The following is a 21,195-nucleotide window of genomic DNA, read 5'->3' on the forward strand; positions in this document are numbered from 1 at the left end:
CGTGTGATTGGACAGAATATCGCCAGTGATACTAAAAGAGGCAGCTAAAGCATTGTGCAACCCTCCTTGCCATAATATTTAGTTCCTCTCTAGAAACGGGAGAACTTCCTGACAGTTGGAAAATGGCTAAAGTGGCGCCAGTCTACAAGAAAGAAGGGAAAGATAAAAACTATTAAACTACAGCACACTCAGAGATCACACTAACGTGATGCATCAAATGAACAAATCCACAAGGGCCGTGACGAGGATTCGAACCTGCGTCCGGGAGCATCCCAGACACTGCCTTAATCGACTGAGCTTTACCCTGTCGTAGCTCAGTCGATTAAGGCAGTGTCTGGGATGCTCCCGGACGCAGGTTCGAATCCTCGTCACGGCCCTTGTGGATTTGTTCATTTATTAAACTACGGATCCGTATCACCCAACATATGTCAGAAGCCCACGTTAGCAGAACAACAACAGATGCATTAACGGAAATTGACAAGGTAGACGAAGCAGCAATGTTCACATCTATGTTCAATGTTCAATGCTGTCATGTTTGGAGGCCTGGTCGACGACCGGGCCGCGGGGACACTAAGCCCCGGAAGCACCTCAAGGTAGCCATCTAAGAACAGCAGAACGAAGTGTCACAGATGGAAACTCTAGACGTAAATGAGTCAGGTGGCGGCCAAAGAGAACTCTTTCACTCTCAGAGCTGTCAGTAAGTCCAACAGGTTAGCCACAGAAGGTGTTGAAGGTGTTCCATTCAAAGTTTTCAATGTAAACATGATACAAACGCGAGAAATGAGTCATTGCGTTAATCTAAAGGCATTCGGAAGGCAGGGCCAGAAGCCTAACTCGACCCCTAACTACATCTAAGTGAGCAGCACATCTAGACGAGTACACGAGTACAGTTTTAAATGTAGATATGATAGAGCCCAGTAGGCTCAGGAATCTGTACACCAGTTGATTGACAGTTGAGAGGCGGGACCAAAGAGCCAAAGCTCAACCCCCGCAAGCACAATTAAGTGAGCAGCACATCTAGACGAGTACACACTAATACAAATGAGGAAGGAGAAAGCCTCGGCCCCACGAGAGGAGCAGAGCGTGTAACAGAGCCCCGAGGAAATCTTCCCAAAAGTTCTGGGGCGGCGGCCATACACCACAGTTTATCTGTTCAATAAACCCTTGAACCCTTGAACTATATGTTGAACACATCTCTAACACTGTCCATGGAGGACAGAAGAAAATGTATATATGCTGGTTAGCATTGTAAATGTCTGGCCACGTCTGTGGTAGAAAATAATAATAATTATAACAAAAAACAGTTCATCACCACAACACCTCCGCCAGCCGCTGAAGTGAACCTCCCACACAGCCCCGACACTAGTGCAAGAACAAAGAACAAATAACAAAGAACAAATAACAAAGAACAAAGAACAAATAACAAATAACAAAGAACAAATAACAAATAACAAAGAACAAATAACAAAGAACAAATAACAAAGAACAAATAACAAACAACAAATAACAAAGAACAAACAACAAAGAACAAATAACAAAGAACAAAGAACAAATAACAAAGAACAAAGAACAAAGAACAAATAACAAATAACAAAGAACAAATAACAAATAACAAAGAACAAATAACAAAGAACAAATAACAAACAACAAAGAACAAAGAACAAATAACAAATAACAAAGAACAAAGAACAAATAACAAAGAACAAAGAACAAATAACAAAGAACAAATAACAAAGAACAAAGAACAAATAACAAAGAACAAATAACAAAGAACAAATAACAAAGAACAAATAACAAAGAACAAATAACAAAGAACAAATAACAAAGAACAAAGAACAAATAACAAACAACAAATAACAAAGAACAAATAACAAAGAACAAATAACAAAGAACAAAGAACAAATAACAAACAACAAATAACAAAGAACAAACAACAAATAACAAAGAACAAATAACAAAGAACAAATAACAAAGAACAAAGAACAAAGAACAAATAACAATAACATGGGTAAAACCTTCCATACATTTACATACAGAAATCACAATAGCGTGACGCATCAAATGAACAAATCCACAAGGGCCGTGACGAGGATGCTCTCAGACGCAGGTTCGAATCCTCATCACGGCCCTTGTGGATTTGTTCATTTCATACATTAAATTATTATGCACCCCATACTTATCCCATAGGCGGTAGTGGAATAGGTTACAGAGGCACACAAAATGGCGTTCAGGAACTAAGCTCCATCTTGAGGTTATCTTGAGATGATTTCGGGGCTTTAGTGTCCCCGCGGCCCGGTCCTCGACCAGGCCTCCACCCCCAGGAAGCAGCCCCGTGACAGCTGACTAACACCCAGGTACCTATTTTACTGCTAGGTAGCAGGGACATAGGGTGAAAGAAACTCTGCCCATTGTTTCTCGCCGGCGCCTGGGATCGAACCCAGGATCACAAGTCCCGCGTGCTGTTCGCTCGGCCGACCGGCTCCCATAGTTCGATAGCTGAACAAGTGACAATCTTGTGAAGGTAGTTAGACAACCGTGAATGACATTAACATCAACAAATGGCGTTCAGTCAACGTTTCGGTCTTGAACCCTTATCATGGGATAAGGAAGAGAGGGGAGCCACTGCCCTTAAAATCTCTTTTAAAACGTACGTCAGACTTGAATTGCAATATGCAGCGATGGTACCGTCTCAGTGGTCTGGAGAAACACTGTGACCAAATATACAGAAGGCTTAAAAACGTCACGAATTTATGGAAACAAGAAATACAACGGATAAAAATAGGCAAGAAAAAGAATAACTGAGTAAATTTGACAAGTGCACACACGTGTGTTCTAAAGTAGAGAAGAACCTCTACACTTTACACCATAGTAGTGAAGAACAGGTGTAGAAGGGGCAGTTGGGGTAGAAACTAGTAGAGAACAGGTGTAGAAGGGGCAGTTGGGGTAGAAACTAGTAGAGAACAGGTGTAGAAGGGGCAGCTGGGTAGAAACTAGTAGAGAACAGGTGTAGAAGGGGCAGTTGGGGTAGAAAGAAGTAGAGAAGAACAGGTGTAGAAGGGGCAGCTGGGTAGAAACTAGTAGAGAAGAACAGGTGTAGGAAAAAGGAGGTAGATGGGAATTGACTTTTATGAGAAGAGTTATGAACAACGGACCTAATCTCCAGGAGAAGTTACTGTGCTGAAAATATTAAAAGTTTTTACAACTATTTAGTATATAATACACTACACTGCGTCGTGAACCCCCACACAGCTGTAATTGTATGAACCACTCACAATTTCAAGTGTAGATATGATAGAGCCCAGTAGGCTCAGGAACCTGTACAATTGTTGATTGATGGTTGAGAGGCGGGACCAAAGAGCCAGAGCTCAACCCCAGCAAGCACAACTAGGTGAGAGCACACACACACACACACACACACACACACACACACACACACACACACACACACACACACACACACACACACACACACACACACACACACACACACACACTCACACACACTGAGTGAAAGAGTGCTGGGAAGACGGGACACCACGAGCTTAGCTCTCATCCTGTAACTACACTTAGGTAATTACACACACACACACACACCCACCCACACACTCACACCCACACACACACACACACTTGCCATTCCGGAGAGGTATATATAATGCCCCGCTTGTCAGGATCAGTCTACCAGCCACCAGTGGTGCTGCCACGGCTCATGGCTACAGTCACGGGGCCACCTCCACACCTGCGGTAGTGAGAGCACGGCAGCAGGTGTGGCCACACCTGCACGTCTTGTCCACGGCCATTATAATGTTCTTACAGGGGGTAGGGGTGGTTCCTTGAGCACACATCTGTCATGTGCATCACAGGAGGGGGTGAGGGAAGGGGGACATGGAAGGGGAGGGGGATGGAGGGAAGGGGGGGAGGGAGAAGGGGGGAGGGAAGGGAAGGGGCAGGAGAAAGGGTAATGAGCCCCTTCCGGTAAGGAGGCTGATAGTGATGTTATTAAGAGCTCCATAAAGTACGACCCCAGGAGGGGAAGCTCTTGACTTGTGAGGGGTGAGGGTGGGTTGTGAGGAGCTAAGATGGATTGTGAGAGTGTGAGAGCGGGTTGTGAGAGTCTAAGACAGGTTGTGAGAGTGTGAGAGCGGGTTGTGAGGGCTAAGACGGATTGTGAGAGTGTGAGAGCGGGTTGTGAGAGTCTAAGACAGGTTGTGAGAGTGTGAGAGCGGGTTGTGAGGGGTAAGACGGATTGTGAGAGTGTGAGAGCGGGTTGTGAGAGTCTAAGACAGGTTGTGAGAGTGTGAGAGCGGGTTGTGAGGGCTAAGATGGATTGTGAGAGTGTGAGAGCGGGTTGTGAGGGCTAAGACGGATTGTGAGAGTGTGAGAGCGGGTTGTGAGAGTCTAAGACAGGTTGTGAGAGTGTGAGAGCGGGTTGTGAGGGCTAAGATGGATTGTGAGAGTGTGAGAGCGGGTTGTGAGGGCTAAGACGGATTGTGAGAGTGTGAGAGCGGGTTGTGAGAGTCTAAGACAGGTTGTGAGAGTGTGAGAGCGGGTTGTGAGGGCTAAGACGGATTGTGAGAGTGTGAGAGCGGGTTGTGAGAGTCTAAGACAGGTTGTGAGAGTGTGAGAGCGGGTTGTGAGGGCTAAGATGGATTGTGAGAGTGTGAGAGCGGGTTGTGAGGGCTAAGACGGATTGTGAGAGTGTGAGAGCGGGTTGTGAGGGCTAAGACGGATTGTGAAAGCGGGTTGTGAGGGCTAAGACGGATTGTGAGAGCGGGTTGTGAGGGCTAAGACGGATTGTGAGAGCGGGTTGTGAGGGCTAAGACGGATTGTGAGAGCGGGTTGTGAGGGCTAAGACGGATTGTGAGAGTGTGAGAGCGGGTTGTGAGGGCTAAGACGGATTGTGAGAGCGGGTTGTGAGGGCTAAGACGGATTGTGAGAGCGGGTTGTGAGGGCTAAGACGGATTGTGAGAGCGGGTTGTGAGGGCTAAGACGGATTGTGAGAGCGGGTTGTGAGGGCTAAGACGGATTGTGAGAGCGGGTTGTGAGGGCTAAGACGGATTGTGAGAGCGGGTTGTGAGGGCTAAGACGGATTGTGAGAGCGGGTTGTGAGGGCTAAGACGGATTGTGAGAGCGGGTTGTGAGGGCTAAGACGGATTGTGAGAGCGGGTTGTGAGGGCTAAGACGGATTGTGAGAGCGGGTTGTGAGGGCTAAGACGGATTGTGAGAGCGGGTTGTGAGGGCTAAGACGGATTGTGAGAGTGTGAGAGCGGGTTGTGAGGGCTAAGACGGATTGTGAGAGTGTGAGAGCGGGTTGTGAGGGCTAAGACGGATTGTGAGAGTGTGAGAGCGGGTTGTGAGGGCTAAGACGGATTGTGAGAGCGGGTTGTGAGGGCTAAGACGGATTGTGAGAGCGGGTTGTGAGGGCTAAGACGGATTGTGAGAGCGGGTTGTGAGGGCTAAGACGGATTGTGAGAGCGGGTTGTGAGGGCTAAGACGGATTGTGAGAGCGGGTTGTGAGGGCTAAGACGGATTGTGAGAGTGTGAGAGCGGGTTGTGAGGGCTAAGACGGATTGTGAGAGTGTGAGAGCGGGTTGTGAGGGCTAAGACGGATTGTGAGAGCGGGTTGTGAGGGCTAAGACGGATTGTGAGAGCGGGTTGTGAGGGCTAAGACGGATTGTGAGAGCGGGTTGTGAGGGCTAAGACGGATTGTGAGAGCGGGTTGTGAGGGCTAAGACGGATTGTGAGAGTGTGAGAGCGGGTTGTGAGGGCTAAGACGGATTGTGAGAGTGTGAGAGCGGGTTGTGAGGGCTAAGACGGATTGTGAGAGCGGGTTGTGAGGGCTAAGACGGATTGTGAGAGTGTGAGAGCGGGTTGTGAGGGCTAAGACGGATTGTGAGAGCGGGTTGTGAGGGTAAGAAAGAGGACCCAACACTTCCAATAGTGCTGGAAACAAGTTAATGATAAAATAAATTACCTTCATCGTAAACCATCTTCCACCACCAGAAACACTGTAGCTCTGTCTGCCCTTCATATCTGCACTCAAAACTCTCACTAACACCCTTCGTCCTCTTGACATAAAGCTCGTCTTACGACCAACTAACACACTTTGTCGTAATCTAGATCACACTGCTAGTCCTCCTGCTTGTAAGGCTCCTGGTGTCTACTCTATTTCCTGTTCGTCTTGTTCTCTCCAATACTTTGGTGAAACTGGCCGTATGCCAGTTTCGTATGCCAGTATGGAAACTGGCCGTATGTATTAGGGAGCCGGTCGGCCGAGCGGACAACACGCGGGACTTGTGAGCCTGTGGTCCTGGGTTCGATCCCAGGCGCCGGCGAGAAACAATGGGCAGAGTTTCTTTCACCCTATGCCCCTGTTACCTAGCAGTAAAATAGGTACCTGGGTGTTAGTCAGCTGTCACGGGCTGCTTCCTGGGGGTGGAGGCCTGGTCGAGGACCGGGCCGCGGGGACACTAAAAAGCCCCGAAATCATCTCAAGATAACCTCAAGATAACCTCAAGATGCTTAATGACAGACTTAAGGAAATGTTAAGTCTGCAGACACTAACAATGGTCTCTTCTGTCATGTTAGGGATTCTAATCATCCTGTTGATTGGTCTTCTAAAATAATCTTTCTTGACTCTATACAGACGCTGGCTTGATGACTCTGCTCTGATACTCTACACGAACATGGTATCATGGTGGACTCTTCCCCTTTCACAGTATAGACTCAAATGTTCCAAACTTCCTAACAAACGTGACCTAACATAAGCCTACCCTTCCTTTTATCTTTCTTATCTTTTCTCTTATGATTCCTTTCTTATTCCTATTATCACACCCTTTATCACACCCTACCTTCCGTATCTTTTGCCTTGTTCTTATCTTCCTCTAAGATTTCCACTTCCTCGCCTCTCTCTGTCTCTCTCTCTTGCCTACTTAATGCCCCGTGCCTCCCTCGTCTCATCACAGTCGGCTTGACCAGGACCGAAACGTCGTCGTCTCTTCAATTTCTAGTGTGTGTGGGTTCGGTCAATATATGATTTGTTGCTATCACATCCATGGAAAATTCTTTTGGGTTATCAATCTTTAGTGTGTTTAGTGGCTAGCTGGAACAGTCTTACTGATTCCTCAGTATTTAACTCAATTCTTTGTTGTCGTCAGTGAATGTTCCATCTCCCTTTCTCAGGGGCCCGATACTAGGGGCCCGATACTAGGGGGCCGATACTAGGGGGCCCGATACTAGGAGCCCGATACTAGGAGCCCGATACTAGGGGCCCGATACTAGGGGGCCGATACTAGGGGCCCGATACTAGGGGCCCGATACTAGGGGCCCGATACTAGGGGCCCGATACTAGGAGCCCGATACTAGGGGGCCCGATACTAGGGGGCCGATACTAGGGCCCGATACTAGGAGCCCGATACTAGATATAATTTTTTTAATCTTGATTTTGCATAAAAGAAAAAATATTTCGAATGATTCTCTATTTCAGTAATGACCTTCTGCTCTATTTGTCTCTCTCTCATTGTATCATTGTACATTAAAAATAACTTTGTTTTCATATATATAAATTAATACTATACATTTAAGTTCTATGCACAGTTAGGTGTAAGTTAGGTAAGGTGTTTAGGTTCTGTTGGCGATTATTTGCATTTGTAGTACGTGGGTGAAGCATTTACAGCGTTGTGGTTCGAACACCAGTCGTCAGTGAAGCACTTGTTCCGGAAGTGTTCGGACGGGAAGGGAGCCGGTCGGCCGAGCGGACAGCACGCTGGACTTGTGATCCTGTGGTCCCGGGTTCGATCCCGGACGCCGGCGAGAAACAATGGGCAGAGTTTCTTTCACCCTGATGCCCCTGTTACCTAGCAGTAAAATAGGTACCTGGGTGTTAGTCAGCTGTCACGGGCTGCTTCCTGGGGATGGAGCCAGAGTTCAACCCCCGCAAACACAACTAGGTGAGTACACGTATGGCAGGCGACATATGTGACAGGTGACACATGTGGCAGGCGACACATGTGGCAGGTGAGACACACGTGACAGGCGACACATGTGGCAGGCGACACATGTGTCAGGTGAGACACACGTGACAGGCGACACATGTGGCAGGCGACACATGTGGCAGGTGAGACACACGTGACAGGCGACACATGTGGCAGGCGACACATGTGGCAGGTGAGACACACGTGACAGGCGACACATGTGTCAGGCGACACATGTGACAGGCGACACATGTGACACATGTAACAGGTGTTTCTTGAATGATAGTAATGTCTTAGCCCAGTTTCCTGGTACCCCTCCCCCCCTCCCCCTATCCACCAAATCACGACCAACTAACTTAACCAGTAACTTAACCAGTAACTTGATCAGTAACTTCACCAGTAACTTGATCAGTAACTTCACCAATAAAGATCCTCCCTCAAGGGTGAGTGAGATGCCCAGCCAAAACAGACCCCAACGCAATAATAACAGCACCGTTATTACAAAATAAAGTTGCAGTTAGGCCGTGTGTTGTGTAGGTAAGCAGGGGAGTGGAGAGAGGAACCAGGCGCCGAGTCCAGACGCCATGGAGCCTGTTCCAGTCAGTCCGACTGGAACAGTCCAGGGCGCGGCCCGGCTGACTACTGCCCCCCCCCCCCCTGGACGGCTGGACCGGCTTCTAGGAAGGCACCGGACGAATTATGACACCCACAGCAGAAGAGGGCGCTAGGGGAAGGGATATCTATGAGGCTGATATCCATACTCATAAAACAATTGTTAGAAAGGCGGGGTCCAAGAGCTAACAGCTCGATCCTGCAGATACAGAGAACTGCAACTAGGTCAATACACACATCAACAATACAATGACCCCTCATGGTCACGGGGTCGTGAACAATGTGTTGACCCTGGTCGCAGTTCCGGGATGGGCGACCAAGACCTTATAGCGGGTCAATACTTCTTCCCCACTCAATAAAATGGAAAGTGTAATAAAATTGATGATAATTATGAATATTAGTACAGACACACACACACACACACACACACACACACACACACACACACACACACACACACACACACACACACACACACACACATACACACACACACACACAGAGGGACGTTAGAAAGAACTTTTTTAGTGTCAGAGTAGTTAACAAATGGAATGCATTAGGAAGTGATGTGGTGGAGGCTGACTCCATACACAGTTTCAAGTGTAGATATGATAGAGCCCAATAGGCTCAGGAACCTGTACACCAGTTGACTGACAGTTGAGAGGCGGGGACCAAAGAGCCAGAGCTCAACCCCCGCAAGCACAAATAGGCGAGAACACACACGAGTACAGCCCTCGGGGGGGGGGGGTCCATGAAGTCATCACACGATGAACCACCAGAATCATCAGAGGCAGAATCATCACCATCAAACACACAGGCCAGCCAGGGAACCCCAAAAACCAACCTAAACTTTCCCGGATAAAACTTGTCTAAGCCGCTGAAAGAACTTGCTTTCACCCCCATGTGGAGAGGGTCACCCCGTCACGCCTGAACCACCAAGGTGACGCTACGAAACAGAATAGACAGTAAACCTAGAGTCTAAAATGAGAGAGAGACGGGAGCCCTGGCGCTAAACAACATTAACTGATAACTAATGATAATCCCTGCAAGGCCGCAGAGAGTGTCAATCAGGAGTAAACTCAAGTTGCAACTTGAGGGAGGCAACATCTTAATATCGAGCCTCAGGAGTCCAAGGAGGACTCCGGAGATAAGGATGTGAGGCCTGCAGCATCTCTGACTGCCCAAGAGCCTTCGACACAGTACTGCACAAGCCTTATACAGGAGGTGGGGAGTACAGAGAACGGGAAGTACAGCATTAAACTGAGTGAGAGAGAGAGAGAGAGAGAGAGAGAGAGAGAGAGAGAGAGAGAGAGAGAGAGAGAGAGAGAGAGAGAGAGAGAGAGAGAGAGAGAGAGAGAGAGAGAGAGAGAGAGAGAGAGAGAGAGAGAGAGAGAGAGAGAGAGAGAGAGAGAGAGAGAGAGAGAGAGAGAGAGAGAGAGAGAGAGAGAGAAGAGGATTAAGTGTAGATCAGTGTAAGCCAAGAACTCCCGCAAATTAAGATCTACTGTATGCCATCCTTTTCTTCATATATACAACCCATATACCGGAGGAACCCTAGTACCGCCTTAACCACCTTCGATACTACCTACATGAGACCAGCACTTGAACATGCAGCACACACCTAGAACACTCACTAAAACCTGCCTAAAGACTGGCCCCGAAATTGGGAGGGCTTAAATGCAAGAAAGAGAGAAACTCGGAGAACTCTCAAGACTACGGGGAAATAATCACGACATACAAGATACTTACGAGGAAGTATATTTTTACAGCGCATCAGTAGAATGATCAGACGAAGAGGCAGGCGAGACTAATGCCATTCTCAGTTTTTACAAAGGTCCACCGCTCACAAGATGGGTATGGGGTGCATAATAAATGAACTTAACTAACTCCAGCAGCTATTGTATTAAAAATGTGTGACCATTGAAAAGGACGGGTTCCAGGAGCTATGGCTCAACCAAACCAGCAATATAAGGTATTAGTTACCCAGTAAGAGACTAGGTAGAGCGCGCCAACATGGCAGCATCCTGGGGCCAGATTCACGAAAGCAGTTACGCAAGCACTTACGAACCTGGGGCCAGATTCACGAAGCAGTTACGCAAGCACTTACGAACCTGGGGCCAGATTCACGAAGCAGTTACGCAAGCACTTACGAACCTGGGGCCAGATTCACGAAGCAGTTACGCAAGTACTTACGAACGTGTAGATCTTTCCTCAATCTTTGACGGCTTTGGTTACATTTATTAAACAGTTTACAAGCATGAAAACTTGCCAATCAACTGTTGTTATTGTTATAAACAGCCTCCTGGTGCTTCGGAGCTCATTAACTGTTTAATAATTGTAAACAAAGCCGCCAAAGGTTGAGAAAAGATGGACAGGTTCGTAAGTGTTTGCGTAACAGCTTCGTGAATCTGCCCCCTGGGACAGTTCATCTCCCGCCCGTGGCCCTCTCAGGGAGGCTGCGTCTTCATTCATGAAAACTGTCAAGTTGATTTACAAGGAGATGAATGAAAGAGTCGGGGCGTGAATGAAAGAGTCGGGGCGTGAATGAAAGAGTCGGGGCGTGAATGAAAGAGTCGGGGCGTGAATGAAAGAGTCCGTTTGAATGAAGGTAGTGAAAGAAGACTCGTGTCCCGCGGAGTACATATACATCCGTACACTCAAAAGTCAACGTACTAACACCTAATAGGTCGCATTTGTTACGTTTTCGGGGCCAAAGCGACAAATACGACTTATTTTGAAAAGTCACGGTTCACAAATATTCCCGTTTTCTATGTATAGGACTCGACAGGTTGGGTGGGTTGCCTGGGTTCGTTCGGGTCTGGTTAGGCTAAAAGGCTAGAATTTCTAGTGTCAAATCAAGAGAAAATCTTAGTACTTCTGGTGTCAACTCTTTTTAACCATGTCGTAGCTCATTCGATTAAGGCGGCGTCTGGGATGATCTCGGACGGAGGTTCGAATCCTCGTCACGGCCCTTGTGGATTTGTTCATCTGAGAACGCATCCATAAACACGTCCTTACACACACACACACACACACACATACACACACACACACACACACACACACACACACACACACACACACACACACACACACACACACACACACACACACTGAGGAGAATCACCAGTGAAGATCTGTTTCATGTGGCCATCAATGTAAGTTAACTCAGCTAACTTACTTAACCTAAGTTCAGTAACTAACTGAAGAAAGAAGATGACTATAGTGTATATCACTAAACACTCACGCACATATAAACTTAAATAATACCTTCATTAACAAATTTGATCAGTTAAATCTTAACTGATCACGAGGGTGATCAGTTAAGATTTATCAGTTAACACCTTAAACAGAGATCAGTTAACACCTTAAACGGAGATCAGTTAACACCTTAAACAGAGATCAGTTAGCACCTTAAACAGAGATCAGTTAACACCTTAAACAGAGATCAGTTAACACCTTAAACAGAGATCAGTTAACACCTTAAACAGAGAAAAGCATTTACCTGTATCAATGAACACTCTTGCGGACTTCTTCGTCCCGCTCGGAGTCCTCTCTGTCTCCATCTTCCTCTTGCTCCTCCTCTCCTTCACTTTCTCCACCTCCTCTTCTCCCTTCTTTATCTTTTTCTTATCACCTGGCCCGCCAGTTCCACCATTCGTGGCAGGAATGTCTCTCATAATCTCGAGTTTCTGCGTTCCAAGCGAAACATCTTCCATCTTTAATATGTTATCAAGATAGTAGTTTTCAGTTCTCTCTCTGTTTTCTTGAGAGTTCACTATGGCAACGGTTGCCGCTTCGTTACGTGTTAGTGCCTCCAGTGGTTGTTCAGTACGTGTCACTTCCGTGTCTGTGTCTTCGTTGGTGGTGGCGCCAGGCGCTGATCCACTGGCATCCACCAGCGGTGGCTCGCTGGGCGTGCCATCGTCACCGTTAATGCTGTGGGTGTCGTGTCGGGTCGAGTCTCCCTGAGAGCTTTGGCTGTCATCCAGGGCCAGACCCTCCTTCATAATATGGACGACCTCCATTACCCACTCATCCTTCATGACGTGGATGCCATCCATACCAGACTCATCCTTTGTAACGTGGTTGTCATCCATGGATGAACCATCATCCGTCGTGCAAATAACTTGCATATTATCCACAGAACAGTTCTTCATAACATCGCAGCAATCCATGGCTGAGCCATCATCCATGGCTGAGCCATCATCCATGGCTAAGCCATCATCCATGGCTAAGCCATCATCCATGGCTAAGCCATCATCCATGGCTAAGCCATCATCCATGACAAAAGTAGCCTTTATGACGGAGATATCATTTCTGATAGATCCATTATTCACTACATGACTCTGAGACATGACAGAGTCATCTTCCATGACGTCAGCCATTCCGTCATTAAGACCACCGCTGTTGACTGGCCGGTCTTCCTCAACATCTCCGGCAACAGCAGCAGCAGCAGCGACGGCCAAATTTGGCAAGTCGTTCACCTTGGTATCCGCAACAGGCATGTACTTGCCCTTCGTGTCCTCGTCTTTAGCACATTCCAGCAGACCAGTGAGTGCTGCAGATGCTGGACTCTGCCGCGGACACATATCTTCGCCCGCTTCGCCCGAGCGCTCTTCGGCTCTTGGGGCTCTTGGGGCTTCTTCACTCGCAACGTTTCCAAGGATGCCAGTCTTCTTTTCACCTTCGTCCATTTCTTCAAACTCTGTAATTTCATCAACTGATTTGGTAATATCCATGTTAAGAGGACTCTCAGCACCTCGTCTTCCGTACCTAGCGTTGAGCGCGCAGTCTTGTCTTGTAATGTGATCTTCGAAGTCCCCAGCGTCAGTCTCTGTCTCCTCTTCCAGGTTCAAATCTTTAAACTGTTTTTCAACACTCTTCACTGTATCCTTCAGTAGCCTATTGGACAACTTGAGAGTGGTAGGGCGACGTACATCCCTCACGGGTTTCGACCCCTTGTCCTGGGGAAGACCTTTGGGTCCACTAGCGACACTGGTCTTCTCCAGAGGCTCAACTATGGGGTTGTTAGCGTGTTCCTTGATGACCATCCTCTTTGGTTTGATTTCCATGTCGGAGTTGCTTCTTTCTGATTTCTTCCTCTTTGGAATAACTTTGGTTTCCTTCTTTGTCTCAGTCGTTTTCGTATTCTTTTCTTCATGTTCTCGATGTCGTTCTCTGTCGGGTCTTCCCTTTTTCCCTCTTTCCCGTTCTTCCTTCTTTGTCGACACGTCTCCGCATCTCTCGGTATTCCGACTCTCATTTGTCTTTTCTTTGGCGACTTTGGCATCTCTTAATTTGATTCTCAGCCCCTGAGGTAGTTTCTTAAGTGTCGAGATCACGCCCGACTCGACGACACAAGCTGTCGTTCCTTTCGAGATCGGAGGAAGCTTATCCGTATTCCTCAGTCGTGTCGGGGAGACGAATTTCGAGGAATAAGGTACAGTTCGTCGCGGCGACGACGATGCCGAACTCGAAGTCGAAGTCGGTAACTTGGAGGAGGGAGAAGGCGAGGGCAAAGTCGGGACGTTGGGCAGGGAGTGTGATGCCCGTCTCAGAGGGTACGACGCCCCTGGCGTCTGGTGTGATGCCGGGGGAGGTGTGTGACGGGTGTGTGACGGAGACGTCGCTCCTTTGGACGGGTGTGAGAAACGAGGGTTGACCGCAGGATGACAGGGCGGCGGTACCCTGTACCAGGTGGTGGTGGTGGGGGCATTTTTGACAGGCATGACTGTGTCAAAGGTCAAGCCTCAACCCCCATTAAATCCATCCGATTATCCCCCCTTACATAGAACCCATTACGGAGGAATTGTTGTGATCCTGACAACTAAATATCGTCGTGTTTACATGCTCGCTTTCCCTTTTGCCCAAGACAATATGGGTACCTGGTCTTCTTTGAGCCGTGAGACAACGAACCAGTTGACGAGCCATTGGCAACAAAAACAATAAAGGCAGGGGCTGGAACAAGGAAACTTTGGAATCATGGAGAAACAAAATAGTTTTATGTAGTTGACGGGCGCGGACGGACAAGCCGCTGTGGGTCAGCAGGGAGGGTGAGATGGCTGGCCTGATGTCACACTATGTAGCCAGGGTCAGTAGGGTGAGGTGGCTGGCCTAGTGTGTCACACTATGTAGGCAGGGTCAGTAGGGTGAGGTGGCTGGCCTAGTGTGTCACACTATGTAGGCAGGGTCAGCAGGGTGAGGTGGCTGGCCTAGTGTGTGTCACACTATGTAGCCAGGGTCAGCAGGGTGAGGTGGCTGGCCTAGTGTGTCACACTATGTAGCCAGGGTCAGCAGGGTGAGATGGCTGGCCTAGTGTGTGTCACACTATGTAGCCAGGGTCAGCAGGGTGAGGTGGCTGGCCTAGTGTGTGTCACACTATGTAGCCAGGGTCAGCAGGGTGAGGTGGCTGGCCTAGTGTGTCACACTATGTAGCCAGGGTCAGCAGGGTGAGGTGGCTGGCCTAGTGTGTCACACTATGTAGGCAGGGTCAGCAGGGTGAGGTGGCTGGCCTAGTGTGTGTCACACTATGTAGCCAGGGTCAGTAGGGTGAGGTGGCTGGCCTAGTGTGTCACACTATGTAGCCAGGGTCAGCAGGGTGAGGTGGCTGGCCTAGTGTGTCACACTATGTAGCCAGGGTCAGCAGGGTGAGGTGGCTGGCCTAGTGTGTGTCACACTATGTAGCCCGGGTCACACCTAACTTCTATCTCATTAATGTCAAGAAAATCTCTAAATTTGCACATTTTCACTTCACAGTTTTCTGTTCATATCACATGTTCACTGTTAGCTTCAAGGTTTTCTTACATTTCCACCACACAAGACATATTAACTGCACTGTTCTCACCGTAGATACAGTTAAAAACTACAGTTACAGTGCCTTGCTTAACAAAAACGTGCCACACACTTTCAAGAAACTAATCGTCTAACACGTAGAATCCACAAGGAGCGCGGGTAAACCGCAAATGACATTACAATTTGGTCAAAAATCGGTTTAGACGTCGACGACACGTGACGGAGTAGCCGGAGCCCACACAAACGGTCCTCACCCTCCCACCTCCAGAGCAACACTGAGACCCCCAGCCCCCTCTAGCCCTCAGCCAGCCAGGCACCACACAGTTGCCACATTATCCAGTGCCACCATTCCTCTATCCCCCCCCCCTCAACCACTTACGAAACCTATACATCTTTCCTCAATCATAACAGCTCTCTAGACATTTATTAAAAACAGTTTACGAGCTGGGGAAACGTCCCAACCCCCGAGATAATTACAAATAAATAACTTTATAGAGTTTCAGAGCTCATAAATTGGATAAATGGAGTGACGCTGCCCAATAAATTCGACCTTCGGGACAGAATTAAAAGGGATAGGCTGTATGAGGGGGGGGGGCGAGGTGTAGGCCAATACAATACCCTCAAGTGACCATCCTACAAGACTGCTCACGACTAATACATCATACAACCTCTTAATTACGTCAAGTCTTAATTACGTTACGTCTAAATTACGTCTTAATTACGTCAAGTGCTTCAAGTCGTTCAATATATAACCACTTCAACATATACTTTTATAGTAAATGTTCAAAATAGTTAAAAAAAAATATATAAATCTGTCGATATCAGTGTTGGGATATATATCTTGCTATAATTAGAACGTCACTAGTGCATAGTGATAAGTGCTACAAAAATGCATTTGATATCATAGGGCCTCAGATATTTGATATGATAAGTCATCAGACATTTGATATCATAAGTCATGAGACATTTGATATCATAAGGCACCAGACATTTGATATCATAATGCATCAGACATTTGATATCATAAGGCACCAGACATTTGATATCATAAGTCATCAGACATTTGATATCATAAGGCACCAGCCATTTGATATCATAAGGCACCAGCCATTTGATATCATAAGGCACCAGACATTTGATATTATAAGGCACCAGACATTTGATATCATAATGCATCAGACATTTGATATCATAAGGCACCAGACATTTGATATCATAAAGTCATCAGACATTTGATATCATAAAGTCATCAGACATTTGATATCATAAAGTCATCAGACATTTGATATCATAAGGCACCAGACATTTGATATCATAAAGTCATCAGACATTTGATATCATAAAGTCATCAGACATTTGATATCATAAAGTCATCAGACATTTGATATCATAAAGTCACCAGACATTTGATATCATAAGTCACCAGACATTTGATATCATAAGTCACCAGACATTTGATATCATAAGACGACGCGGGACACATCATTTCTGACATTTGGCTGACATTTGTCCTTGACGTAGAGCACTGGATCTTGACCTTTCACGGTCACTGAGAACCCCTATGATAACACGATATGTCCAAACACCCCCACCCCCCACCCCCCTACCTTAGACTGTTCTCCACCCCTTCCCAATGATTACTCAATATGTTCCCAATACCACCTTCGGTAAATTATCGAAATCACCACTATTACCACCACTACTACCACCACTACCACTAGCACTACTACCACTACCACCACTACCACTACAACTACCACCACCAGTCCTATTAAGCATCAGTATGCCTACAAAACATGTCAACAATATGGAGTCACTCTACATATGGATAAGTCAAGATCAGAACTGCTTCAGTCCGTATTAACAACGTTGATATAGTTCATTATAATCTAACGACAACGTTTATATAACGTTATTCAGAGTTCGAGCCCCCTATATAGCCGCTATTATTTGGTTCCCATATACCCGAGGGGGGCTTGACGGCTGAGTGGGCAACGCTCGGGGTTCGTAGTCCTAAGGTTCTGGGTTCGATCCCCGGTGGAGGCGGAAACAAATGGGCAGAGTTTCTTTCATCCTGATGCTCCCTGTTCACCTAGCAGCAAAATAGGTACCTGGGAGTTAGACAGCTGCTACGGGCTGCTTCCTGGGGGTGGAGGCCTGGTCGAGGACCGGGTCGCGGGGACGCTAAGCCCCGAAATCATCGCAAGATAACCTCAAGATAACCTCAGGAATAAGGTATATGGATACTCCTGGCTAAGTACCCCTTCACATAGATGTAAACTCCACGCTTTTGACTACTGCTAGAGTTGGTATACATTGTGTGGGAGGAGAGTATACATATTTAATGTCTTTCGTCAGCCTGGTTATCGTAAAGTATATGATATCAAGGTGAAGGTCTTGATGAGTTAGTATTCATGCGAGGCACGAGTCAACTTCTTCTTGTAATTACAAGGGAGTAATGCCACTGACTGTAACCACGAGAGAGGAATGCCACTGGCTGTAACCACGAGAGAGGAATGCCTCTGACTGTAACCACGAGAGGAATGCCTCTGGCTGTAACCACGAGAGAGGAATGCCACTGACTGTAACCACGAGAGGAATGCCTCTGGCTGTAACCACGAGAGAGGAATGCCACTGACTGTAACCACGAGAGAGGAATGCCTCTGGCTGTAACCACGAGAGAGGAATGTCTCTGACTGTAACCACGAGAGAGGAATGCCTCTGACTGTAACCACGAGAGAGGAATGCCTCTGACTGTAACCACGAGAGAGGAATGTCTCTGACTGTAACCACGAGAGAGGAATGCCTCTGACTGTAACCACGAGAGAGGAATGCCTCTGACTGTAACCACGAGAGAGGAATGCCTCTGGCTGTAACCACGAGAGAGGAATGCCACTGACTGTAACCACGAGAGAGGAATGCCTCTGACTGTAACCACGAGAGAGGAATGCCTCTGGCTGTAACCACGAGAGAGGAATGCCTCTGACTGTAACCACGAGAGGAATGCCTCTGACTGTAACCACGAGAGAGGAATGCCTCTGCTCTGTAACCACGAGAGGAATGCCTCTGTAACCACGAGAGAGGAATGCCTCTGACTGTAACCACGAGAGGAATGCCTCTGTAACCACGAGAGAGGAATACCTCTGCTCTGTAACCACGAGAGGAATGCCTCTGTAACCACAAGAGAGGAATACCTCTGCTCTGTAACCACGAGAGAGGAATGCCTCTGCTCTGTAACCACGAGAGAGGAATGTCTCTGGCTGTAACCACGAGAGAGGAATGCCTCTGCTCTGTAACCACGAGAGAGGAATGCCTCTGCTCTGTAACGCTAAAAATCATGAACTTATTCAACTGAACATAATCGACTTCCTCTGAGTTGATTTCCTAATCAACAAAACTCACAAATTAAAAATCTAATTCCATTTGAAGAATGTTAAGACATTCTAAATTGAATTTTTCTGTGAATTTGTGTTTAAACATAAAGAGATCATTGGAACTTGTCGCGGGCTGACCTACTTATCGCAGGATCCGCTCTGACCAGTGGGTGACAGTGGCGGTGACAGAGGGCGGTGACAGAGGGCGGTGACAGCGGGCGGTGACAGCGGGCGGTGACAGAGGGCGGTAACAGCGGGCGGTGACAGAGGGCGGTGACAGAGAGCGGTGACAGAGGGCGGTGACAGAGGGCGGTGACAGAGGGCGGTGACAGAGGGCGGTGACAGAGGGCGGTGACAGAGGGCGGTGACAGCGGGCGGTGACAGAGGGCGGTGACAGAGGGCGGTAACAGAGGGCGGTGACACCAGTGAGGCCCGTCGACAACCGGTAGACAGGAAGGCTGACAGGTGACAAGGTAGCATTAGCGACCCCATGAAGCTACGGGAACGGACGGTATATTGGTGACAGTTTCTGCTGTCTCACTTCCCACTGGCTGACTGGCTGGCTGGCTCGGTGACTGGCTGGCTGGCTGGCTGGCTGGCTGGCTGGCTGGCTGGCTGACTGGCTGGCTGGCTGGCTGGCTGACTGACTGGCTGGCTGACTGACTGACTGACTGACTGACTGACTGACTGACTGACTGACTGACTGACTGACAGTAATACCAAACCACACACCCACACCCACACACACACCCACACACACACACACACACACCCACACACACACACACACACACACACACACACACACACACACACACACACACACACACACGCACACACACACACAAATAAAATACTGGAAAGTATTTTACTGGAAAGTCCTGTAAAATACTGGAAAGAATAATTAGGCTGCGACTGGTTGCACACCTGGAGAACATTAGGTTTGTGAACAAACATCAACATGGGTTCTGGACAGGGAAATCGTGCCTAACAAACCTTCTGGAATTCTATGATAAAATAACGAGGATAAGACAGGACAGAGATGGTTGGGCAGACTGCATATTTCTGGACTGCCAAAAAGCCTTTGATACAGTACCGCACATGAGACTGCTGTTCAAGCTCGAGAGGCAGGCGGGGGTGGGGGGAAAGGTCCTAGAATGGATAAGGAACTACCTAACAGGAAGGAGCCAAAGAGTTACGGTAAGGGGCGAGAAGTCGGACTGGCGAACAGTAACAAGTGGAGTACCACAAGGATCGGTGCTGGGACCAATTCTATTTCTTGTATATGTTAACGACATGTTTACAGGCGTAGAGTCCTACATGTCGATGTTTGCGGATGATGCAAAGTTGATGAGAAGAGTTGTGACAGATGAGGATTGCAGGATCCTCCAAGAGGACCTGAACAGATTGCAGAGATGGTCAGAGAAATGGCTACTAGAATTCAACACGAGCAAATGTAAAGTTATGGAAATGGGACTAGGAGATAGGAGACCAAAGGGACAGTACACAATGAAGGGGAACAGCCTACCTGTAACGACGCGTGAAAGAGACCTGGGGGTGGACGTAACACCTAATCTATCTCCTGAGGCACATATTAATAGGATAACGACAGCAGCGTACTCTACACTGGCAAAAGTTAGAACATCATTCAGAAACCTAAGTAAGGAGGCATTTAGGGCGCTTTACACTGCCTACGTAAGGCCAGTCTTAGAGTATGCCGCCTCATCATGGAGTCCCCATCTGAAGAAACATATAATGAAACTGGAAAAGGTTCAGAGGTTTGCAACGAGACTCGTCCCAGAGCTACGAGGGATGGGGTATGAAGAGCGCCTGAGGGAATTGTGCCTTACGACACTAGAAAGAAGAAGGGAGAGGGGGGACATGATAGGAACGTATAAGATACTCAGAGGAATTGACAGAGTGGACATAGACGAAATGTTCACACGGAATAGTAACAGAACGAGAGGACATGGATGGAAGCTTGAAACTCAGATGAGTCACAGAGATGTTAGGAAGTTTTCTTTTAGCGTGAGAGTAGTGGGGAAATGGAATGCACTTCAGGAACAGGTTGTGGAAGCAAATACTATTCATAATTTTAAAACCAGGTATGATAGGGAAATAGGACAGGAGTCATTGCTGTAAACAACCGATGCTCGAAAGGCGGGATCCAAGAGTCAATGCTCGATCCTGCAGACACAACTAGGTGAGTACACACACACACACACACACACACACACACACACACACACACACTCCCACACACACACACACACACACACACACACACACACACACACACACACACACACACACAGACAGACACACACACACACACACACACACACACACACACACGCACACACACACACACACACACACACACACACACACACACACACACACACACACACACACAGACACACACACACACACACACACAC

The 21,195-nt window shown here is 47.6% G+C and overlaps 1 protein-coding gene across 1 annotated transcript in view; it reads right to left on the minus strand.

Annotated features, from left to right (window-relative positions):
• LOC138352753 (uncharacterized) overlaps positions 1–15,648 on the minus strand; it is a 118,279-nt gene extending 102,631 nt beyond the window's left edge. The window contains exons 1-2 of the mRNA XM_069305340.1: positions 15,561–15,648; positions 12,091–14,546 (exon numbers count right to left, since the gene is read on the minus strand). Coding sequence (XP_069161441.1) covers positions 12,091–14,317 — 2,227 coding nt within the window. The 5' untranslated portion in view covers positions 14,318–14,546; positions 15,561–15,648. The remainder of the gene's footprint in view (positions 1–12,090; positions 14,547–15,560) is intronic.
• Positions 15,649–21,195: the final 5,547 nt, after the last annotated feature.

This window comes from Procambarus clarkii, chromosome 54, assembly GCF_040958095.1.
Source record: "Procambarus clarkii isolate CNS0578487 chromosome 54, FALCON_Pclarkii_2.0, whole genome shotgun sequence".
NCBI classification, from domain to species: domain Eukaryota; kingdom Metazoa; phylum Arthropoda; class Malacostraca; order Decapoda; family Cambaridae; genus Procambarus; species Procambarus clarkii.